The 25,735-nt window shown below is 43.6% G+C and overlaps 1 protein-coding gene across 11 annotated transcripts in view; it reads right to left on the reverse strand.

Moving 5' to 3' along the window:
* LOC120100960 (uncharacterized) overlaps positions 1–14,545 on the reverse strand; it is a 75,788-nt gene extending 61,243 nt beyond the window's left edge. Inside the window, exons 1-5 of one of the 11 annotated variants that reach the window (XM_087638095.1) lie at positions 5,589–6,532; positions 5,350–5,443; positions 4,694–4,755; positions 4,504–4,572; positions 1,328–2,673 (exon numbers count right to left, since the gene is read on the reverse strand). In XM_087638095.1, the coding sequence (XP_087494221.1) occupies positions 4,518–4,572; positions 4,694–4,755; positions 5,350–5,443; positions 5,589–5,656 (279 nt within the window). In that variant the 5' untranslated portion in view covers positions 5,657–6,532 and the 3' untranslated portion in view covers positions 1,328–2,673; positions 4,504–4,517. Of the gene's footprint in view, positions 1–1,326; positions 2,674–3,698; positions 4,573–4,693; positions 4,756–5,349; positions 5,444–5,588; positions 7,087–13,381 lie in introns of those variants that run through there. The other 10 variants (XM_087638083.1, XM_087638103.1, XM_087638089.1 and 7 more) reach the window with 10 other exon arrangements.
* Positions 14,546–25,735: the final 11,190 nt, after the last annotated feature.

The raw sequence follows: 25,735 nt of genomic DNA on the forward strand, positions 1-25,735 counted from the left end.
AGCACTGTGGGAACACGGTTGACCAAGATCACCAGCACCGAGCCCTGCTCTTCAGCGCCCTGACATCAGCAAGTTCTCTAATCCCCTTCCCAGTCTGGTCCCTCACCTATAAATTGGAGCTAATAGATCTGCTCCTGAAAGATTGTTCTGAGCTCTAAATAAGAATACAGAGAACTCAAAATGTCTCAGAAAGTCTCAGGAAACTTGAGAATCCTTATTTGTAACATTTGAAGTACTCTTCTGCACAATGGACTTGATTATTTTTGAATTCCACCAATAACAAACTTCATCAGAGATAGAAACTCACAGTGACAAGGTGAGACCTCCCAGTCCCAACAGCCTAGCGCAATGCAGTGTTGCCTGCCGTCAGTCTCAAACACAGGGCAGGTGTTCCTGCACAGACACTATCATGGTCCTCCATAACCCATGGATTGTAAGTTGCTCTCCATAGTAACAATATTCAGGGTGGCTACTTTAAGAAGTAGTCATGTCCAAAGGAGCCAAAACCATCAAATGGAAAAAAGATAGCATTTTCAGCAAATGGTGCTGGTCCAACTGGAGGTCAACATGTAGAAGAATGCAGATCGATCCATGCTTATCACCCTGTACAAAGCTTAAGTCCAAGTGGATCAAGGACCTCCACATCAAACCAGATACACTCAAACTAATAGAAGAAAAACTAGGGAAGCATTTGGAACACATGGGCACTGGAAAAAATTTCCTGAACAAAACACCAATGGCTTATGCTCTAAGATCAAGAATCGACAAATGGGATCTCATAAAACTGCAAAGCTTCTGTAAGGCAAAGGACACTGTGGTTAGGACAAAATGGCAACCAACAGATTGGGAAAAGATCTTTACCAATCCTACAACAGATAGAGGCCTTATATCCAAAATATACAAAGAACTCAAGAAGTTAGACCGCAGGGAGTCAAATAACCCTATTAAAAAATGGGGTTCAGAGCTAAACAAAGAATTCACAGCTGAGGAATGCCAAATGGCAGAGAAACACCTAAAGAAATGTTCAACATCTTTAGTCATAAGGGAAATGCAAATCAAAACAACCCTGAGATTTTACCTCACACCAGTGAGAATGGCTAAGATCAAAAACACAGGTGATATCAGATGCTGGCGAGGATGCGGAGAAAGAGCAACACTCCTCCATTGTTGGTTGGATTGCAGACTGGTACAACCATTCTGGAAATCAGTCTGGAGGTTCCTCAGAAAATTGGACATTGAACTGCCTGAGGATCCAGCTATACCTCTCTTGGGCATATACCCACAAGATGCCCCAACATATAAAAAAGACACGTGCTCCACTATGTTCATAGCAGCCTTATTTATAATAGCCAGAAAATGGAAAGAACCCAGATGCCCTTCAACAGAGGAATGGATACAGAAAATGTGGTACATCTACACAATGGAATATTACTCAGCTATCAAAAACAACGAGTTTACGAAATTCATAGGCAAATGGTTGGAACTGGAAAGTATCATCCTGAGTGAGGTAACCCAATCACAGAAAAACACATTGGTATGCACTCATTGATAAGTGGCTATTAGCCCAAATGCTTGAATTACCCTAGATGCCTAGAACAAATGAAACTCAAGACGGATGATCAAAATGTGAATGCTTCACTCCTTCTTTAAAAGGGGAACAAGAATACCCTTGGCAGGGAATAGAGAGGCAAAGATTAAAACAGACACAGAAGGAACACCCATTCAGAGCCTGCCCCACATGTGGCCCATACATATACAGCCATCCAATTAGACAAGATGGATGAAGCAAAGAAGTGCAGGCAGACAGGAGCCGGATGTAGATCGCTCCTGAGAGACACAGCCAGAATACAGCAAATACAGAGGCGAATGCCAGCAGCAAACCACTGAACTGAGAATAGGACCCCCGTTGAAGGAATCAGAGAAAGAACTGGAAGGGCTTGAAGGGGCTCGAGACCCCATATGTAAAACAATGCCAAGCAACCAGAGCTTCCAGGGACTAAGCCACTACCTAAAGACTATACATGGACTGACCCTGGACTCTGACCTCATATGTAGCAATGAATATCCTAGTAAGAGCACCAGTGGAAGGGGAAGCCCTGGGTCCTGCTAAGACTGCACCCCCAGTGAACTAGACTGTTGGGGGGAGGGCGGCAATGGGGGGAGGATGGGGAGGGGAACACCCATACAGAAGGGGAGGGGGAGGGGTTAGGGGGATGTTTGCCCGGAAACCGGGAAAGGGAATAATACTCGAAATGTATATAAGAAATACTCAAGTTAATTTAAAAAAAAAAAAGGAGTCATGTCACAAGGGCAGAGCCATCGTGTACCTTCTTGTAAGCAAAAAGGAGCCCTCACCAGATAATAAACCTCATGACACCTTGACTCTCGGACTCCAGAACTGCAGAAAGTAAATACTGATTTTATACACTACCCAGCCCATGGTATTTCATTAGCAGCCCAAACGGTCCATGATAGACACACTCAGATGGCCCTTTTCTAAGTTGTGACTTGCGTGTCTAGACTTCTTCCACCAACAGTTTCCTCCATCTTCTTCATGTCCTGGAATCCTTGGCTTCCAGGTAGCCAGAAGAGAAGACAAAAATAAAAGTCCATATGGGATATTTAAAGGCCACATCCAGGTATCCAACGCTCGGCTGCTTGACCCCAAGAAGCCTGAAGAGACGATGAGATGTAGTTCAGTATGAGTCCTTCTCGGAAGACCCATATCCTGATGGTAACAGTAGAAGAATGGAGACGCCCACCATCCTACTTGTTACTTTGAAAGAAGCAGGACTCGATTAGGGGAGGGAGGGTGCATGGGCCAAAGGAAAGATGAGACCGGTCACTGGTTTATTAAAGACATTTAAATAGAAAACAATCCTCGGGTGACATGAGGCAAAATTATGCAGAGAAAAAAAGTTTTGATGGTTCCCTCATTCCTCTCTCCTCTCCTCTCCCTTTTTAATCAGTGTCTTTGGCTGCCTTCTAGCCTCCCAGACCCCCAGCAAAGGGCCCCCAAGTACCCCAGTCCCTCATAGAACTGCTTCATATCTCAGACAATGATGTCCATTAAACAATGCCTTATTTCCTCAGAGCCATATTGTCTGATAGATGACAGCTAATTAATCTGATAAAGTAATTCATGCAGCTCAAATAATAGTTATTGTGGGAATTGTTACTAGGCCCATGTAACCTGTATTTTTAATAGGTTGCTTCTAGAGACAATGCCTTAACCTAAATAAATTGCTCCAAAGGTAAGGACTGCTCAAACGGCAAGAATCTCGGTCTTCCACGCTTGACAAGGGCGTGTGCCGCAGGATCAGCTCTGGCGCCCACAGTGAGAACCCTCCCTTGCTTCCTTCTTTTTACTGAACATCTGCAGTAATTGAGGCAGGGGTTTCCGTGTGTCTAAAACACTTCGATATGAGGTTGGAGCGCGTAGCCCAAACAGGGTCTTAGGAAAGCGTTACCTACTGAGCAAAGAGCGCTCTATTGCTGCACGAGATCCCTGGTATCGATTGATTTCCTTCCTAAATATGGAATCCAGTTCTTGTGAACAGCAATAAAACAAAAGGACTCCATAGGGGTCATTGTAATGCTTCTAATTGCGTTCGTGAATTAACATCCCTCGCTGACTACTGATTCAGAAGCATCACGTTCGCCCTGCTTCCCCGTGAAGAAAGGGTGCTGTGGTTCGGGCTTTCGTTCAGAGGTTTATTTTGGGGACATTCACAAAAGCATGGGGCTTTTGCAGTGGATGTCACAGGAGCATCCCAGGCCCGTTGGACATGAGTTGTTTCCCTGGGGTGTAGATTCGTAAAGAAGCAGATTCTGAGTTCTGCAACCAGAGTACAAGGTACAGGATTGTCCTTTCTACCACGAGATGGAACAGGCCTGTCTTCTGTGAAGAAATGCTTACCCCAAGAAGATCTGTTCCTTTAAGAAGTCAGGAACAGTCCAGGGAAATAGTTCAGTCAGTTAGATGCTTGCAAGCCCAAGGGCCTGAGTTCAGTTCCACCAGCACCCACGTAAAAAGCCCAAGGTACCTCTGTAATCCCAGCAGAGGGGAGACAGAGGCAGGACAATCCCTGGGGATCGCTGGCCAGCCAATCTTGATAAATCAGAAAGTTCTAGGTTCATGGAGAGACACTGTCTCAAAAAGTAAGGTGGAGGATAACCAAGCTTCTTGACATTGACCTCTGACACACACACACACACACACACACACACAAACACACACACACACGCATGCACGAACACACACAATCAGAAACAAGGAACAGAGGAAGCCTGGCCCTGTATTGGGCTGTATGACATAGAGTTTCTCCCCTATCACCGAGAATAAGGCCACAGCTCCTAGCTGTCCCTGGGGTCCACTCTCAAACATGGCCCCTTTTCCTTCCTTGATGCTTTCTAAACCCTACTAGAGTATTAGATTGCTGTGATTTTGAGCTCGCTACTCCATTCCAGATGTGGAAAAGCTAGTTGCAGAGCTCAACACACCTTCTCAATGATGCTCATCTGGCACCGAAGGCTCGTTCTCTCTCCAAGGCGAGCCTCATCTTCCGCGTCCTGTAACAGACGGCAAAGAGAACATTTGGTCCTTGTTAATGAAGAGACACATACTATTGTCCTAATGTGTCCTATTACATATCACCCATGGGACTTTGCAAAGTTCTTTCTGTCCCTTTACCTTGGTGTCCTCTTCTCAGAATAGGGAAAGCATAGAAAAGGCCATGCAAGGCAAACCATGTCCTATTTAGGAGACACAAAGCAGCCACAAGACAGTACAGAATTACTAACAATAACATGATTTTTGTGCTGTTAACAGACCTCACTTTTGACAGTTCCCTAGGTAAGAGGTCACAGTGTAAGAAAGAGTGCTAAGTATCTACCCTCCCTAAGCTTAAAGATCTACTTGGGAAGGCAGACTACATGAAGTCATAGAATAGAAATATGTTCTCAGAGTTAGGGAGATGGCTCAGTGAGTAAAATGCTTGCCATGCAAGCATGAGGATCTGAGTTCAAATCCCCAAGGCCCGTGAAAAAGCCAGTTGCCATAGCACGTGTCTGCCATCCCAGTGCTTCAACATTCACTCAGGAATCACCAGAAGCTCTCAGGCCAGCTAGCCTGGTATACAAAAGGCAGAAAGAGACCATATCTCAAACAATACCCTGACCTCTACATGCAAATTGCTGTACACACATGCCTTCATTCACACATCTTACACACACACACACACACACATACACATGAGAATATATATTTGGTATATGTGTAGTAGCTGTTCCTGGCTGTCAACTTGACTATATCTGGAATGAACTAAAATCCAGAACTGGAAGACTCACCATTGATCCTGATCTTGAGGCTGGGAGATACAAGTTTCTGACCTGGATCTTGGCATGGAGGTCGTGAGGCAAAGTGGCTGTGAATCCCAGGAGCCTAAGGCAAGAAGATCTCTGAGTTCAAGGTCACCTGGGACAAAGCAAGTCCCAGATCTAGGCATGGTGGTACACACCTTTAATCTGGGACATACCTTCTGCTGGAAACTTATATGAGGACATTGGAAGAAGGAAGAGTCCCTCACCTGCCTGCCTTGTGGGACTGAGCCACCACTAGATCCTTGGACTTCCATTCACAGCTGCTGCTGACCATTGTAGGGGAGTTGGACTACAGACTGTCAGTCATCAACAAATTCCCTTACTATATAGAGACTACCCATAAGTTCTGTGACTCTAGACAACCCTGACTAAAACAATAGGTAAATGTAAAATATGAAATGCAAAATCCATACAATCAGAAATAATAAGAAGTGGTAATAAACAGGAAATACCACAGTAATTGAGCTGGCTCCGGGATTTTTGGACAGGGGCCAAAGGAGAGGTATGACAAGCATGTCACCCGTGCTACGACAGTCTGAGCAGCCACCACACAGCTTGTACTTAACAAGGAGACAAAACTCAAATTATCCATGAGATGGTGGATTCCAGACTTAATTAACAAGCCACTGGATTGCACTTTTCGAGTTGCTTTTTGATGCCTTACAAGTTATGTTGGCAACGGTCAAGCCCACTCTCCAGTAAATTCAACCGCATAAAGACCAGTTGATGTCGCAAAGAAACTTTTAGAAAGAGACAGGCCTAATGACTTCCTTTGTTCCTCAGAGAACCCACATCAAGCCAAGCCTGAGTCTGGGTGATAAAAAACGGCTTTCCCTCTGCAATCGTAGTTTCCGTTCTTCTCATCGTAGGGCTGAAGAACGTTTGTCCTCAGTCAGCAGCAATTTCCAAGGGGAAAGTTGCCCTTTGTGTTCACCCAGTCATGCTTACTGGAGCAGAGGGCACCTTTACTGGTGCAGAACGTCTCGCACATACATCCCACTGGGACGGCTATGAAACGCGGATTCTAGTTCAGGAAGTGGTGTCTAAGACACAGGCTCTGCATTTCTCGGCTTCCACCCGATGCCAAACCACTTCCCTTCCTCAGGCCACGTTGAGATGTGCAACCAGGTAACTGCGCAGTGACGTGTGTGCAGTACAGATCGGGACAGATCGAAAGCCGTAATGATCACGTGACTCCTTCAGATCCTTGAGCGGAAGTCCTGATCAGAGGCACCAGTAGGCAGACACCGTCCTTGATTTCCCAGGAGAGAAAGGCTGTTCCCCTCCAAAAATCTGTTAGCTTTTATCTCATGACTAGAACACCAAAAGCACCAAGGCCCTCGAGTCATAGTAGCCGCCAGAAAATTTGCAGAGTGGAGAAGCCAGTGAACCTCCTCTTCCTTCTCAGATATCTGAAAACCAAAGGTGCCGCTCTCCATGGAAACTACTGAAGAAGCAAGTCTGCGAGGGCCCAGCGAGGGCCCAGCAAGAGCAGGAGAGAGAATCGGCAGGCACTCGGGACTCCTGGGTGGTTTTACCTGATGATTTTAATGTTGTCACAGGAAACAGGCGACTCCATGCTATTTGCAAGCACAGATGGAGGTCGATCTTGTGGCCTGTGTGTCACAGGAAAAAAGTTCTGTAGGTGAAACACTCCCCTAGCTTTCAAAGCTCTAAGGGAGGTATGTGTCTTTTCCCTGTGACACCATGACACACTGTGATCCGACAGCTGCCTCCTGCCCACTGTTGGCATGGGTCACAGTCACAGAAGGGCCCCGAGGTAGGTGTGTTTTGTCCTGGGCCCCCCTCCTATGCCCATAACTCTGAAACTACATGACATCTTAACCTTTTAAGAATTTCTTCAAGACAGCATTTAAAAACACCCAAATCTTTCTTGACCTTTACATTTTAACGGAGGATTTTTTTTTTCTTAAATTGATGTTACGATAATTTTTTTAAGCTGTGGCATTTTTAAAGCTACTTCGAGAGGAACTTCACTTTCCCTAACCCGCACTATTTGAGACCAATCATTAATCATGAAGGGAAGACACCAAGATTCAAACTCTTCTTTATTATGTTTTCGTGTTTATGAAATTTTCTTTCTATCAGCCAGTGTGGTACTCCTCCCTTTTTCTTTTATTAGCTATTGGCAGAATTTGTTTTCTAGGTCCCAGATCTCTCTGTTCACTACTACGCCCTCTTCAGCCATTTCCCAGTTATCCAAGAACTCCTTCGGATTTGCAGAGAGCAATGATAGATCTACCTGAACCAACAAGATGCAAATGAAAAGCAGACCTTTCTGTCTGTGAAGGTTCAAGTGACCTGTCATTTAACAGTCTTTTGGGCTCTCCCACCTCACAAAGGCAAGTCTTAAAGAAAAAACATGGAACAAGGGAGCTCGGAGGTTCACGGGGGCTTAGGTCAGAGGTCACAAAAATAGATAAGCATTCAGAGGAGATTACTGAAGTCCCCACATTGGCCAGCTGTTATCAGCATAAATCAGTAGTTCTAAACCTAATGTTCCTAGCCATGAACTTAGATGGGAGGAAAAGAAAAAGTATTGCATCTGGATTTGTACCAATTGCTAAATGGAATTTTGTTATTTTGTTCTATTATGAGCACAGGAGGGAAAACACTATGGTATTAAGAAAACCTTGACTGTGTCACCAACCAAATCCCAAATATCTTCAGGGTACTTTACACTAGCTGCAGAGATCTGGAAACCCTCCTTCCACTTACCACTACTTGAAAAGCCAGATCTAGTCTGGCGGCTAGATCTTATCATTTAATGCATTAATAAGGGAGAATCTATTAACTACCACCCAGTTGTATATTTTAATACTCTGATAGTAATGTTGCAATGCTGTTTCTTCCATTTAAATTATACATGGATTTGGTACTAGGCATTTTAAAGCATGCATAACCGAGGGAAGGGTCTACAGGCTTTACTAGAAATCAGAAGGGTTTGCAGCACACACAGAAAATGGGGAAGAAGCCTCCTTTGGGCTGCCTGCATTCCAACTGGCCATTGTCATTTGAATGTGTACGAAGAGGAATGCTTTTGAGATTCTTTTTCAGTTGACTTAATTAAATCCAGTGGTATTTCCAAAAACTTTCTTCAGCACTTATCCTAGAGATATCTGTTCATTTGCAACATTCATTTAACATGTCCATGACTTCTGTTGGGCTACAAGGCAAGACTTATAAAACTTTGTCCAATGAGTGACTCATAGCAGTTTCTTTCGAGACCCTAGACTTTAAGAAGTCAAATCACTCCTACAAATTCCTTACTGAGTCATGAGCTCTGTGTTCCAGCAATCTCCAGTGTCCACACGAAGTATCAAAAAACCAATCTGTCCAGCTATAGGCTGGGTAATGTCAAAGGACAAAAAAAATCTCATGGGGACATTTACCCAGCAGCCATTTATTAGAAGCTGATTTGATATGCAAGGCAAACAAGTGATTCTAGAGGACTCCCAAGATTCAGATGAGAGCCAGAGTGGACAATACTACTTTGGACAGGAAGCAGACCGTACACTGATAAGATGGCTTAGAAGCGAGACATTCACAGCATGAGTTTGGTCCCAGGACCCACAAGGTAGAATTGTCCTTTGACTTATACAAGTATGTCATGACATGCTCAGGAACCCACCACACACACACACACACACACACACACACACACACACTAAATTGATAAATGCAAAAAATAGTAAGAACTAGACTATATGTGAGGAGAAGATTTTTTGAATCTTCATATAAATGAACTTAGGACTATCCGGCTACTTCCCTAAAAGATCATGCAACAGAATAAACTTCACACTCACCCTCCACACTTAGTTAAACATATTCTAACAAATATCCAAGAATATAACAAACGACCTTAAACTAGAAATTCAAACTCTGAGAGCAGAAAGGAAGAAAATAAATGGAGAAATAAAATAGAGTTGGCTCAACTCTCGAAAAACAGTAGGAAGGAAAGGCAATCTTAGAAATAAAGACGATGATATAGGGCGGGTGCCTGAAGGTAAGCAGGCTCCTAGAGACGGTTCTTAAAGGACAGGGAAGGGAGACAAAGCAGTAGCCCAGAGCAGGAGGGCAGCACAGGAGAACATGGTGAAGATTAGACAAAATGCTACAGGTGCAGGGGGTCAGGGACAGGGTCTGTGTCACTTTATTCCCCAAAGAAGAGAAAGAAAAACTACAATATCTTTTTTTTTTTTTTGGTTCTTTTTTTCGGAGCTGGGGACCGAACTCAGGGCCTTGCGCTTCATAGGCAAGCGCTCTACCACTGAGCTAAATCCCCAACCCCTACAATATCTCTTAAAAGGTGTAATATGAGAAAGTTCTATCAACATAAAATGGCCTGATTTTACACACTGGAAAAGCAGAGTAGAGACCTGAGAAAATTAACTAAGAATAATGAAAACTAAGGCATATTTTAGAAAGACTATGAGATTTAAGATACGATGATGAAATCCACAAAGAGTTCTGTGCCAAAAAGAAGGAAGAGACAGAAAGGCAGGCTGGCAGACAGACAGACAGGGAGGCAGACAGACAGGGAGACAGACAGAGGCAACTTATCAGCAAACAAATTCAACTAACATCAGAGTTTGAAAAACCAATATACAAAGAAGCCAATAATGGACTAAAATTGCTTAAAAGCTTAAAAATTATGAGCAAAGGATTATTAGTAGCACAACTTTTAATATATAAGGGCTTACAGAAGTCTGTGCCCATAAACTGTACTTGATAAAATGAGCTTTATCCAATCAAATTATAACTGGAAGAAAATGTCAAAAAAAAAAAAGGAGATCTGTGAGCAATCGTTTAAAAACATAAAAATGTACATATAAAACCAAAATGAGATACAGTATTTTGACAATATAAAACTATTACAACTGGGGAATAGGAGTGAAGCAAAATGGAGATTCTTACAATGCTGCATAGGCAAATTAATAAGAGCACGGGCATCACGACTTGGGGATATGTTAACAAAGCAGGTAAGCCACTATTTAACATCAGAAAAAGAAGAGGGATGCAGACAAATACAAAGTAAGAATCATAACGAGGAAAATGATCACAAAAGAAAAGACACTTGAAAATTCTAAGTCCAGGTTACAAGTCTCTATGCAAATAAATGTACAAGGTGGATAATTTCTTAAGGAAAACACATTGCACTAGTTAAGTTAGAAATCAAATCAATTTCCATATTAAAAAAAAGAATGTCAAGGAACAGCCTCACAAAAGCAATCTCCAAACACATGATTTCGAGGAAGAATTTGTCAAACAAACCGCCAAACCTCAAATATCAGTTGGTCTGGAGCTCTCTGCACTGTTCCAGAGAGCTCAGAAGGAAAGAAAGTGTTTCAACCTTTCTTAATGCAACAAACAGAAACAAAGACAATAAGGGGGAAAGCTACAGCGCCAAAGCGCTCATCATTATGGGTCATAGGTGATGAAATACCAGCAAAGATGCCTAAGGGAGGCCGCATCATGAACGTTCCTCCAGATACAAAGTTGCTGCCAGTGCTTGGAAGCTCTGTCAGTGGTTAAGAGCACTGGCTACACCAGCAAAGGACTGGGGCCCACTTCCCAGAACCCACATGGTGGCTCAAAAGCATCTGTAATTATAGTTCCAAAGGATCAAACACTCTCTTCTGGCCTCCCCAGGCACATATGTTTTGAAAATACATACAGATTGGCACAACACATAAAAAAATTATTTTGTCGTTGCTGTTTTTGTCTTAGTTTCCTTTCATGTTGCCATGACAAAGTGCCCTAACAAAAGCAAATTGAAGAAAAAAGGGTTCATTTGGCCTAAAATTTCAGATTACAGTACATTGTTGTAGAGATGTCAAGGTGGCAGGAACCTAAGCAGCTAGTCATATCACATCCACAGTCAAGAGCAGAGACCAGTGAATAAGTACAAGCATGCTTGTGTTCAGATCACTTTTTCCACTCTTGTGTAGTTCAGAATCCTCTTCTTAGGGAATGGTGCCACCCACAGTGGACAGGATTTCCTATCTCAGTTGGTATAAACAAAATAATCTCCCACAGACATGTTCACAAACCAACCTAATCTAGACAATCACTCATTGAGACTCCCTTCAGAGTGACTTTAGAGTGTATCAAATTGACAATTAAAGCCAGCCATCACATTTGCAATGAAAAATTGTTAAGGAAAAAGTTTATCATTTGACAAAACTTAATATATATTAATTATATTAATGGTAATGCTATTCCTTAAATAGAAAAAGATGAACATTTCCTCAATGTGATTAGCACTAAAAATCACTCTCTTACTTAATGGAGACATAATTGAGATTAAAACTCTTACAATTCTATAAAATGAGAGTATGCGCTGGAGCATGAATAGAGAATAGTTAAATAGACAAAAACACTAGTAGACTATGCGTATGGAATCAGACCCAATACGTACAGAAGTTTACTGTTTCACAAAAGTAGCAAAGTCACTGGAGAAATGGGCAACTTTTAAATAAATAGTTTGAAGCTTCTCGGTAGTCATTTGGGAGAAGAAAGATCAAATGAGACTCATATTTCACAGGCAGCAGTGGAATAAACAGAGTGGATTAAGGTTCTAAATATAAAAACTGAGACCATATCATATGGGGAAAATGACGGAGTTATTATTTAACTTTGGTTAAAAAAAGAAACAGGTTTCTAACTATGATTTAAAAAATCATTTCTGTAACAGCAGCACCATATAGGGCATCGCATGATGACTATGAAATAGGGGAGCTATTCATGCTGTGTACTGGAGCAGAAGGACTAATATTAATACATGGGAACCTCAAAGATAGAGGAATGAAAGATCAAAATACTGATTTAAAAAAATTAAGAAAGGTGAAACGGAAGCTTGTTCGTGAAGCTGTGGAGAGAGATCAGCCATCTCCACAGTTTCCCATCAAGAGTTCAAATTGATAGAACAGCTGTGCTAGCTGCACAGGAAAATTAGGTATAGGTAAGTGTTTCATTCTGACCTAGTAATTCCACTTCTTAAGGGTGGTAGCTCTGATATTGAACACAATGCATGAGCATGGATTTGTTGATTCCTTCCCTGATTGTAATTGCAAAGCAGTGGAAACACACATGTGGAAGAACAAATACACTAGGAGACACTCCTCAGAATGGAGTACCATGCAACTGAACACAACGGTAGGGAAACATCTGGAACCAACAGGAGATGCCTTCTGCAAAAGAGCATAGGAAAGAATAACAAAAAGAATACCCAAAATATATGCCACTCGCTGTGCATGAGACCAGATAGACGAGATTAGAGGCATTTTCTCTCATATTACAAAAAGGGGAAATTCAAAATGGGTCAACGGGGCGAAATAATTGCCTACCTATAAACAAAATAAGTACCTATCTAATACAGCCATCTGATGGGAAAACCAGCAGCCCCCAACTTAATGAAGCAATCAAGCCTAAAATAATCAGTAACAGGGCACATAAAGCATGGGGCATCCCTGGGTAGGATGCCATCCAGAGAGAGACAGTATCCTTCTGTGGTATTCTTGCATTGCCTCATCCCAACCACGAAAGCACATTAAGTAAACCGATTAAAAGATGTTCTACCAAGTCACTGGTTGGTAAGCAGCCTGAGAAAAATGCCAAGATTACAATGGATGAGGAGGCTGAGGAGGAGGGGTCAGCGACGAGGAGGTGCCTAATGAGAATGAATAGCTAAGAGCAGTACAGCGTTCCTGGACAGGGCTTTGGGACAGGAAGGGGACATTAGCCACGCCACTGGCGTGCTTTGAATGAAGCCTGTGGCTTAGTTGATAACGTACGAGAGTTCATTCTCTACTCCTGGCGGTCGTGTTATGATGAAGGGAGAGGTTCAATATACACCAAAGTGGGGTGAGGGACACAAAAAAACTCTGCTGAGGCTAATGTCAATTTTCATGAGTCTAAAATTAGTTCAAAAAGAAACTGTGGGTTTGAAAGCGCTAACAGATAAATAGTCTCTTACCTTATATTGGTGGGTTTCTGAAAGCTTCCGTCTTTCCACAGCTGTCCCATAAAAGTTTCAAAACATTTCGAAAGCCGCTTAGTGTTCCCACTCTAGGTGATCAGAAAGTTGCCAAATTGGTGAAGACACTGAGAAAGGGAGACTGAAGGGGCAGCCGAGGAGGCGGGGCAACCGATGGAAACAGTTTCAAATGACCTCCTTTGTGATGTTAAATTTACTCATAACCTGAAACTGGCTCTAGTCCGCACAAGGGCACAGAAACCATCAGGTAAATTCAAGGGCTTAAAAAAAATGCATCTAACCACCTCCTGTCCAAAATATTGGCGCTTAACCTTTTTCCTGACGATGCAATCTGCTCATTGCATCCTAGCGGACTCGGAGACCTAGATTGCTACAGGAGCAGAACCATTTCCTTGTCCTGATTCCATAGGTCCGTGCTGTTATCAGCTTGAGGTCCTAGGGGGATGTGGAGATGTGCCTACTCCCTGCACAGAAGGAGAGCATGCATGACGTATGTCCTTCACAGAACTTTTGTCCTTAAAAGCTATTTTAGGGAATCCATTGCAATCCTGTTTCCCCAACAACCGTATCAGGAGATACTTGTCCCTCTATCTCAGGAACAGAGGAAACAAGAGACAAAGTTTCAAAATGCTGGAGGAGCTCCTGAGAAAGCTGGGGTGTACAAAGATACCAGCAGACACAGTTATCTCCAGCTTCTGGGTCCTGGGTGCTGGTTCAGTGGGCTGCGCATCTTGGTAAGAACAAGTAGCCACAGAAAAAGCAGTTGCCATGGGCATCCCATAATGCCCAAGCCTTGACGCTGGATGCTTTCTTCTTTTCGAAGCTGTCTTCATCTCTATTGTTTGATGCGGTCCTCAATCGGTAAGTGAAGCTGGCAGGAGATCACTCCTTTTTCTAATCTCACCACACCGACGACATTTTAAACCCCTTTTCTTATGTGACTTTATTCACTTGCCACCAAAAGAAAAAAAGAAAAGTAGTGTCATCTCCCTGTTCCAGTTAACTGAGTGGCAGCCACTGTCTGGCCCAATGTCACCTATAGCAAGGGTGTCACATACCTCCTAACCCACATCCAAACTGAACCAGACACACAACAAAATGGGGGGAGGTGGGACACGGTCATGAGTTCATGAGCTTCTGACTGATCCAGAAAGAATCTACACGGTGATGTCGTGATAGAAAGGAGCTGATAGGGTCATTCTGCTCAGCTGTGATCCGGTCGGGACTGGGCAGAGACGACTCTGGGCACAAGTCAGAACAGCACCTGCCTATCTTCGGGGGAATCTCTGTGGCAGGCTCAGGAGCCCTTCCAAGGACTTCAGAAAGCCAGGTGGGATGTACACTAATTCACTGATTAAAGTTCAGAAGGAATCCTCAGCTGTCTGAGATAGGCATAGGATGGCTCCTATTATGTAAAAATGTCTCCCAGCCAGCTGGCTCTGCTCCTTGCCCTCACATATCTTAAAAGATCTAGTGCTCACCCTGCCTCGCCCAGGAGAACTGGTTTTTTTGTTATTGACACCACTGCTCACCCTTCAGCATGCTTCTGGGTCCCATGGTGTCCCAGATTTGCTCCATGGGCTTGCAAAAAACAAAAAGGAACCAGGGAAACTGGAAGGGACAGCAGGCCCGGGAATGAGGCAGACGGGCCAGCAGGCAGAGGACCTTTATCTCCTGGCTACTTTGAGAAGAAGGCCCAAAGGACCACTCCTGGCCATCCCTCTATTGATCCCACATGTCAGTCAGACAAAGGGCACTTCTCTCATAGCTGTCACCTCGCCTACGGTGGCATCAGAAACGGCCGGATCTCACCACCATCAGCCGGCACTCTGGAGGTGGCCAGGTGTGGTAGGCATACGCAGAAGAAGCACCCCGTGAGAGAACCCTAAGGCCTTTTCCTCCGGGCTGGCACGATTAGTGCTTCGGCCCTTCCTGGGCTTGTGTCGCTTCCTTTGGGGACCGTTTCACCCACACAAAACACGTGATAAATAGCGCAGTGTGGCACCGCACAGACTCCTGGAGTTGAAGGTCATAAGGAAGAGACCAAGCCCCAGGAACCTCAGGATGTTCCCAGCCTCACTTGTAAATCCAAACAATCTCACAGTTGTGAAATGGAAAGTTTGTGGGGGGAAAAAAACAAATGCTTTGGTTATTATTACAGCTACTACATTCATAAAATATATTTATATATTTCACCGGATGGGGGGAGTTTGCACAGGGGGTAATGAGATTTTTGCTTTATACATTATTTATCGCCGCTTAATCCAGGTACTGTGGGTTATTTTTTTTTATTATTATTCCTTCCCTTTTTCACAGCTACAAAACCACTTCGGTATTTCTAATTTATTTCTGCTTACAATACAGATGTTCTCAATTGTGTTTCTAACTACATTTCAACCGTTATGGTCGCGTTTATTCGTTTGTGTCAGCACAGAAGCGGAGGTTGGACGGGCAAAGCACAACTGCCAGGTTTCAAGATGCCTGGATAATGGACTTGCACGGGGCCAGCGGGTTGCTGGGGGGTAGAGTGCCTACCTACACGTGCAAACAGCCCTAGGTTTGAGCTCCAGCAGCAGAAAACTAGACGTGGTACCTACTGCCTAGAATCTCAGCACAGGGAACCAGAGGCAGGGGGATCAGAAGTCCAAGATCAGCCTCACCTACGTGGCCATATGTTAAGTCTGAGGCCAGTCTGGATAACTCGAGACCCTGTCTTTAAAAACCTGTTTAAAAAAAAATCAAGAAATGAAAACAGGTGATACCGTCTTCCTCATCAGTTCATAGACACTTCAGGCCACAGCCCCTGCAGGTGGGAAGTCGGCACATAAAGGTCATATGCCTTTAAAATGGCACTTTGGGGACGGCCATTTGGAAGGAACATTTGGACAACATTTGGGTTATGTCCTCACAATGAATTTCCAAGCTGTTGGAAACAAACTAAAGAAACTCAGTCTGCCCTGAACACTAAGAAACAAGCGTGTAAAGAGCCTTGAAGGTCATGTGTAAATATTGACATTTTAATTTTATTTAGCATACCAGGCTGGTCGTTCCCATTGCTTATCTTGCTGTAAAAACTACTCACCTCCCCTTGCACTGCCCCGCAGATTGTCGGGAAAAGATCTGAACAGAGCAGCCATGGGTGCTCTGCCCTCTTTGCTAACAAGGCTTAGTTTTGTTTGTGCAAAATCTGAGTCAGAGGGGCGTTCCTGCCCTCTCATCTCCAGCACGGACCGATGCACCTGATTAGATAACAGAAATTTGTGGGCGGAATGTACATGTAGTAACATGAAAGCCAAGATGCAAAAGCAGTTAGGAAAAAAAAAAAGAAAGAGAGAGAAAAGAAATAGCCCTCCCACTCACTCAGAGTCATGTCAGGTGTCTGCAATGAACGTTATTTGGGGAACCAGTGCCTAGCTTGTTTGGTTAATTCTGTGAGTACTCAATGGCAGCCCGAGAAAGAAATCCAGGCGTGTCCAGAGCTCGGTGTCCTCCTCTCAAACTACAGAGCTGATTTTAGTCAAAGTCCACTGAAGGTGAGATACAGGCTGCCCACCGGGGTTGGACTCCCATGCGTACTTAACCAACTTCACTGAAGCATTTGAGCTTAGAACGACTATACTTCCCAACCCCAAAAGCAATCAGCCCGATGATGATATGTAGAGTATCCTGCAGCCTGGGGCCTTGCCCGAGGCTCCTGTCTTCCCCCAAGTTGGGTCACTAGGATCATTTTCGTGCCAGATTTGTGCATTGAAATACAGGTTCTGTAGAAATGAGAGGCCAGAGAGTTAAACCAGAAAGAGACACTGGACCACCACCAATGGTCTTTAGCCTAAAAGGCTTTTTGTATGTATAAAGAAGAAAGGGGATGTAGGGACAACATGGTCTTTTGATGCTTCATGAATCAAACTCCCTGACTTAGCACAGAAATCAGGAACTGGCGCTGAAGAGATGAACCAGAAGGTAAAGGCTCCCCAGCTTGAGAACTTGAATTGGATCCCCAGGAACCACATGGGTCATCTGACTTCCACATGTGCTTGGTGGGCACACACTTAGACACACTAAACAATAAATAAGTAAGTAAGCAAATAAATAAATAATGTTTTTAATTAAAAAACAATACAGAAATCTTAATGGGGGAAAAATCACGCCCTCTGGATTTGAGTTAGGGAAGTAGCAGGTCAGCCATACAGGATCTGGCCTCAGTACCCAAATAAATGCCACCATATAGTACTCACGTCTTTGGTTCCAAGTCTAGCTAGTCACCCAGACTCCCGCTATGCAGGTCTTACCTAATTCAGCTACTGCAAAGCAAACTGCAGCATGCTGCAAATGTATGCTCTTTCGTTTTTCAATAGTACTCAGTAGGCTGAGGCAGTCCAGGGGGTCAGATGTGTGTCCCCCATCCCTCCCCTGAGGTCTGCACTCTTCCCCTAACCCCTCAGCCATTCTCCCCTCCACTCCCACCCTCTCCCCCATGAACTTCCAAAGTTCCCTTTTCACCAGCAGAAAACAAGTACCTTCATGTACGGCACAGAGCTTCGCTAATTGGTTTTGCATTTTGCACAAACCCAGAGAATTTCCATTTTAAGGGAAAGAAAGAAAGCCAAAAATGAGTGAATCATTACAGATGGAATGTCAGACACCACGGCATGGGGTAAAAATGTCACTTGGGCTGGTAAGTACATTCCCAGTATCCCTAGAGCAGACAAGCTGGTGAAGTTCAGCACCCATGGTAGACTTAATGGAAACCCGGATTGGTCCCACCTGAAAATCCTCGAATTCCCACAGTGCCTCACTACCTGTGACATCTTAGCCACAGTGTACAGTAGTTCTACACATATACTCAGAACATAGAATATTCAATTAACACTATCCAGTTATCCAGGTTATCCTCAAGGTCTTTACACCTCTCCATAAAGAAAGGAGCAGTGGCACCACACACAAACACACACACACACACACACACACACACACACACACAGGCACGCACGCACGCACACATGCATGCACACACACACACTTGGACGCACACACAGTTCAGAAGAGATAGCCAAATCCCCTGGAACTAGAAATGCATGTAGTTGTAAACACCTGGACGTAAGAGCTGGGAAAAAACTTAGGACCTCTGCAAGAGCAGTGTGCCCTCCATAACCATGATGCCTTCTCCTCAACCCCAGAATTTATTATTTATATAAAGAAATTAGTTCCTCTAGGTAATCCTGATTTATTTTAGACAGAATACCTTCTCTGCAATGTGACTCCTTCTAGTCACTCACCTCCATACAAGTAGAAGAGAAGATGGAGAAGACTAATCTGAAATAATGGGTCCAAACAAATCAATGCTGGAAATTTTCGAGGAAGAGTACAGTCCCGGTGAGTGGCAGCTCTTTACTATTTAGAAATAGCTCCCAATTCTCAGCAGAGAGAGCATTTAATAAAACAGGGGTGCTCTCATCAGTCACGTAATGTGATGGTCAAGGAGATTAACAGTTCTAAGCCTTGACAGGTCAGGTCAGACCGATGTTCTGAAATTCAGAAAAGGAACCATCTTGTTGGCCAAAGTAGGCCATTGTTGGAAGGAGAAGCATAAGCAACATCAAGATAGTGGAGACCAGCATGCATCTCTCCTGCTCTCTGACAGAAAAAGGAGACCTCAGGTTCCTGACATCAAACTTTTACCACCATGATGGACTCAAACTGAGAACCAAGATAAACTCTCCCTTCTTGAGGTTGCCTTTGATAGGCATTTTGTCACCACAGTGAGAGAGGTGACTGTTATACCTCTCTTTAAAGAACATCACAGATGCAGAGTCTGGACCCTTATCACACCTGTAGCATGAGCCACAATGGTCCTAGTTCCTTCTTCAAAGGAGTGATTAGTTGCTTTTGTAATGCTAACCTTCACCTTCACATGTGCTAAGCAAGTTCTCTACTATTGAGCTACTTCCCAGCCATTTTCTTTTAATGTTTTATATGGGAACTGGTATCACTAATTCATCCAAGATGTCTTTGAACTTATTCTGTATCCCATGCAGGATTTGAACTTACAATCCTCCCATCCCAACCTCCTGAATTGCTTATAGTCCAGCTAGAACTTATGAAAATAAAGAACCATGAGTTCATAAATATTCAATCAAAATGGTCACAATAAAGAAGCAGAAGCTCTGAGATTATGCCTATGTTTCTATAAGTTTACCATAATCTGGTATTCTTAAAATGTCTTTGTTAAATCTCAGAGTCACACCATCTATGTCAGTTGGAGGGATAAGGGGCCATCTTGGAAGGAAGGCACAGCAGCGAGTAGCAGGCATGGAAGCAGGAAGCTACGAGATCACATCTTCAAACACAGGCATGAAACAGGAGAGAACCGGAAATGGGATAGGATGATAAAACTCTCAAACCCCACCGCTAGGTACACTGTAAGGCTGGAATGACTCAATATCCCAACAATAACAAATGGCGCCCCAGGCTGAACCTAGCAGAAGGTCCAACCATTGCTCATTCCAACCACCATATCTTCCAAAAGCAAGCAAAACCTCAAAAATGTACATTATTACTTCAGCATGCAAAGCTAGCAGATGACAGTGGAGTTAGACCAACTGGGACATTTCCTTCCAAGGAAACTCACTACACAGCAAGGGAAGGGACATCCCTTTAAATGGAGATTTCTCAAGGGAATCAGGGGTTAGAACATAAATGATCTGACATCAGCAAGTCTCCCCTAAGACTGACATACAAACTATGTGCCCCAAAACATCGCAGGAAGCCACGTGATTGTGTCTGTGTTGGTAGGATTTGAAAAGCCTAATACCATGTCTGGTTCTTCTGCTTTGAATCCTGAAAGTAAATGATTGTGTTTCAAGTCTCAGTTTCTCCAATTCTGAAATAAAAATAGTCTTACCTGTCCTTAGAGCAAGTCGCAAAGGCAGATGAGATAATGTAAACTAAGTATGCCATGAACATAACCATGCAATGTAATTCATTTATTCATGAGCTGGAGAGCACTGTCCTTGTATGCCAAGTTCATATTGTTTGTGTTGTTAGTCTTCTTGCTCAGGGCAATTGCTAATACTGTGCGCTGTAATTTCCCCGTCAAATGGAAAATGAAAGGCTTTGAGGGACATTCTTTTTCAATCATAATGATGCAGAAAGATACAGACTTCTCAGTCACTGTGGGAAAACTAATCTAGGAAAGGGATTTATATACCAAAGAATTATAAGGACATAAAAGATAAGGTGTATGAAGAAAATCTATACATAGAAACAGGAAATGGTCTTAGTGTTCTTTCAACGAAAAGTTGTTCTAGATTCTACTATGTGTTGGTTCTCACCAAGATGATATCAACAGTGGAGACTGTTTATCAAAGCTCTCTCCTGACCAACAATGGCTGAGTACAGGACAGTATTGGAAACATGCTTCACTGAAGGATGAATTTTGACCCTCAGGAGCATCCTACCCCTCGTGCAACACTGAATGGATTTTGCAATATTAACCAAACCAGGATTCAGTGGATAGTACCCAGGAACGATGTGGGAGTTTCTTGGTGTCCCACCCTATGAAATCCATCTTCCTCATTCCAAACTAGGCCAAAATAAGCAATCAAGCTTAGGAAAAACTTAGAACTTTGTTGTGGTTTATCTGGAGTTATCTGTATTTTGATGCTAATTCCACTGCCCCAAGGACAGCTGCCTAGTCATGTACTCAGGACTCAGGTGACTTCACCAGAACCTTCTCCCCATTGAATTTGTAAAGTACAGGTGAGGAGCAGGTACAGGATAGAAGGAGGCCTGTCATTGGAGGAGAAGGAAGGATGGGCGGGAGAGAAGTTTGAGGGAAGAGGATGAGACTGAAAGAGAAAGGAGGAAGAGACAGGACGGAGAGGACAAGAAGCCATGGCAGGTGACGTTAAGATTCTGCTCTATGTATTTATAGGTTGTTATTAATGTTCTTAAGGGATGGATGGTACTGGGCTCTGTATGTTTAGGTGGGCAATTATATCTTACCAATTGGGTCAAAGATTATTGTGTTGTGTATTCTTTCATGTGTAGATTTAAGTGTAATTTAAGAGTGCAGGGCGGCTAGTCTGGGCCACCACGGAATTGGAATGTGTGCTTCTGGCAAGATATCCAGCAGATATCTTGTGCCGGACTTCCTGGGGGATAAAAGATAACCATACTTTTTTTTATTTTTTATATTATACAACAACAGAACTTGTTCAGCAAATTAGCTCTAAGACAGATCCCACAATGTTTCTGACTGTTTCCCTGAAACCCTCCATCAAGTACATTTCATACTCAGAAAAATAAAGGATAACTATGTGAGCCTTGCCAGGTCATCCAGGGTTCAGGGGCCACCTGTGTGAGCTTTGCCAAGTCCTCCTGGGTGCAGTGGCCACCTATGTGAGCCTTGCCAAGTCCTGGATGCAGGAGCCACATGTGTGAGCCTTGCCAAGTCCTGGGTGCAGGGGCCACATGTGTGAGCCTTGCCAAGTCCTCCGGGGTGTAGCGGGATTTGCAGTGTGTAGAATTATCTTGAACTTGTCACAGACCCTTGCACACTCAGCTGAGGTCGAAGCCTCATCCACCCCACCTATCTCACCACTTCAGCGACTCACAGAAAAACAACCAAAAAGCCAAGAATCAAATCAGAGAAGGCTCTGTAAGGGCCCTGAAGGCCTAAGTAAGAAATGAGAAATCCCTGTGGAATTTTGAATTCCGGTAACTTGCTAATCACTCTTACTAGATAAGCAGCAGGACCCGTTTTCTTCAGATCATTGTCACCGATGATTGACAAGCTGGGCTTGTCTGTTGCAACTCCATGGCATGTCCAATCATAGTCATGAAGGCATAGCCACATGAAGTCCATGGTCCTTCATGGCAACCAAACCCACCTGAATGAAGGAAACACTTGACTCAGTGAAGGCAACCAATGTCGTGGGATACTCTATGGCACATTTGTCGTGATTATTTACGTCCTTGCTTACAGTCTAGGGAATATGAGGAACTCTTTCATAACATTCTGTAGGAATCAATATAGCATAGCCAAACAGGTGTCAATAGGTTGGAGTCCTTGTTTGTTAGTGTTAAGACTTTTCATTGCTTCGTTGAAAAATTATTAGTTTACATCATGCCATCTGACTTCTGGTTCAAGAAACTTCAACAAAACTGAAATTCTTAAAATGCATCCTTAAGAGTTGACAGTCGAACAGTTGTGGATCCTGAGCCAAGACTGGCAGACGGAAGACATGTGAGACAGCAATGACAAACAGACACAAAGGATGACCCAGCCAAAGCTAGAAGAGCCAATGGAAAAACCACTGACTAAGACCTGAAACATTTATTTTGATTTAATTTCTTTAAGTAGCCTAATGTCCTTGGGGGTGGGGAGAGATACTATTTAAGAGGAAAGTGATATTGGGGAGGAGTCATCTCTATTTTCTTGGATAAAACACCCTAACCAAAAGCAACTTAGAAGAGGGAAAGTACGCATGTGGCTTACAATTTTAAATTTTAATCCATTATTGAGGGGAAACGAAGACAGAGACGCAAGTATCTATTCCCATGACACCCATAATCAAGAAGAGCGAGAGACAAATGTGCACATGCTGCTTGATTCTGCACCTACCTAGCTTTCTTCTCTCCTATACTTTGGGACCTCCTTCCCATGGAGGCTGTGTTTCCCTCCATCCATTAATAACCAGAGCAATCTGCCACAGATGTGCCCAGAGACCAACGTAGAAAAGACAATTGCTCAGCTGAGACTCAATTCTCAGGTGCTTCTACGTTGTGACAAGTTGACATTTAAAGCTAACCATCACACTATGCTACGTTAAGAAAAGAGTGGTGGCCTTGACTCGTACTCTCAGCCCTCAGAGGGCGGAGGCAAGAAACTCAGGAGTCCAACGCCTACCTTGTCTGTACAACAAGATTGAGATTAGTCTGTCTACATGGGATCTCATCTCATCAACAGTCACCACCACCTCACAAGGAAGACATTCGACTTGGACATCGTTCCATTATCTACAAGGTATTTCAGAAGCACATTCATTGATCCAATAACATTTAAGGAATTCGGTTTTTCTACCGAGCATTGTACCGGACCCTGGAGATACGAATGTGAAGAGATAGTTCTTCTCGTCATGAACTTACCAATCATGGCAAATAACAATCACCCTGTTGGCTCACCATAAATATCTTCTTGAAAGTTTCTAGAGTGAAAGAAGGTATGGGCACATGAGCTACACTTGACAGAAAGGGGAAGTAACTGTGGAAAAATCACACGTGACGTGATTAACTTAAGTCTAGCACGGAGTCTAAAGTAAAATAGCAAAGAACGGAGTGTGGAGTGTTTGGCTGTGCCAGTCACTCCCAAATACCATAAGCAGAACACTTGAATCTTGGTTTACATTAATTAAAGTACAAGCCCTAGAACGAAGGACAGAGAACTCTACTGTGCACTATCAGGTCATATCTAGAATGTAATGTTCTATTCTGGATGCTACACACTGAATTAACTTCAAAAAAATAAATAATAACTAGAACGGTGGGCAGAAATTATTTCTGTGTGAGAAATAATTTATTTTGTGTGCTTATCGAGCTAATCACAAAGAGAACTAAGTGCTGGGTGCTTCGCGGGCATTTTCTCATTGAGCTTTCAAAATCCCCTGTTCGAAAGGCAGAGACCTCATCGTCCCCGGTTTGCAAATAAGAAAACATGAGCTGAGTATTCGGCTGAAAGCAACTTGCCCAGAATTGAGTACCAGATGAAAACGACCATGAACCTCAGTGAGCTTCCCCGGTCTTAGCACCTCCTTCAGAAGGGTTAGATGTTATAGGGACAGGTAGGGACATGCTGGCCTTGGGACAGAGAGCCAAACAGACATTTGTGGGGAACTTCTTCCATTAAGTATTGTTTTCAATATGTAACATTTTTTAGGTGTCTTGCACAGATCCCCTCTCCGGCTTTTCCACTCCATTTTAAATCAAATTGGCTATTTCCTTGAAGGAGGGCAATTATATTAATTGCGGAGCTCTCTGCTTTCTATCCACCAGGGCTCAGAGTTCAGCTATTTAAGGTGGTATCCTTCTAGGGACCACACTTCTCAGGTCTCTGCGCTGTCCTGAAAAGCTACCGCAAGGGGCCGGAGTAATCCAAGTGTTAAAGATGTTTAGCTTTGACTTTACAAAACACAGCGGCTGGCCAGAGCTAGCCCTTAAAGCTAGCAACTGCCCCTTGTCTTGGTGCCACCTTGGAGCCAGGGTGGGGGAATTACAAGTCACCCTGCGTTTTGAAAAGAAGTGATCCATTTCCAAGTTGCAATCTACTTGACATAATCTCCCCAATTACATGGAAGTAATTTACTCTATATTTACTTTCTTCTCTGGACTATCAAATATCTCTTCCTCTCACCCCCAGGGGCAACAGCTGGGATTAAAAGTTCCTCTACCTGCCTTGCAGGATTTAACTCTTTCTTGCCTCCATAGGGGTGGGCAAAGTTCTCGCTACAGGATATCTGCTGTTCGTCAGAGTTTATCTCTGGACCCTTTCAGCCCTAAAATGTGTCCCTACTGTATTAATCATACTTATTTTAGACCCGGTCAATTCCCAAGGGTGTCGGTTATGTTTCAGACACTGAGACCGTACTATAGGAAATGGAGTCGTGAAAGGAAAATATTTCCGTGGGAACAGACAGCTGCCGCAAACTTACTGGAGGTGAGGCGAAACAAGCTGGGTGTGTTGGGGGCTTGATGGTCAAGGAAAACCCAAGTGGCGCTAAAGCTAGAAAGCCCTCAGGTAGTTGCCCCTTTCACTCTCCAAAATACAGAGAAATGGACTTTTTTGTTTCCAATCCCCTGTGCCTGTGAAGGTTTCCAAGTCTTCGAAATTCCTCCACAAGGCCTTTTAAGTTGGGGGTAGTAGGCCCGGGTCCCTGGGTTCGCTCTCCAGGACAAAGCAGAAAATTAACTAAAGCAACTTCACCCAGAGAGTCATGGGTGAGCCACATGGTTTCTGTCTGTTTTTAATCTTACATAGCCAACTACTTTTTTACGCTCTTATAGGTTTGTAAGAATTTTGAGCGGAAAGTACAGAGAGCTATTTCCTACTTCTCCACGACGCTCTGACCCACCGTCCCATCCCACCCCTGTGTCCCTATCATCAACCTCTTGCAATGAGCATATTTTGGCAGAACAGTACAGGTTCACTATTCTTAAGTTCCCTGACCCCAAGACGACCGGGAAAGTGGTCAGACCCCTCTCTGTTCCAAGTGGAACTCCTTCTGTCGACTGCTTGGAGGAGCCATTTTCCTAAGAACATTTGGTCAGAGCAGTAGC

This window comes from Rattus norvegicus, chromosome 2 (assembly GCF_021556685.1).
Source record: "Rattus norvegicus strain SHRSP/BbbUtx chromosome 2, alternate assembly SHRSP_T2T, whole genome shotgun sequence".
In the NCBI taxonomy this organism is placed as follows: domain Eukaryota; kingdom Metazoa; phylum Chordata; class Mammalia; order Rodentia; family Muridae; genus Rattus; species Rattus norvegicus.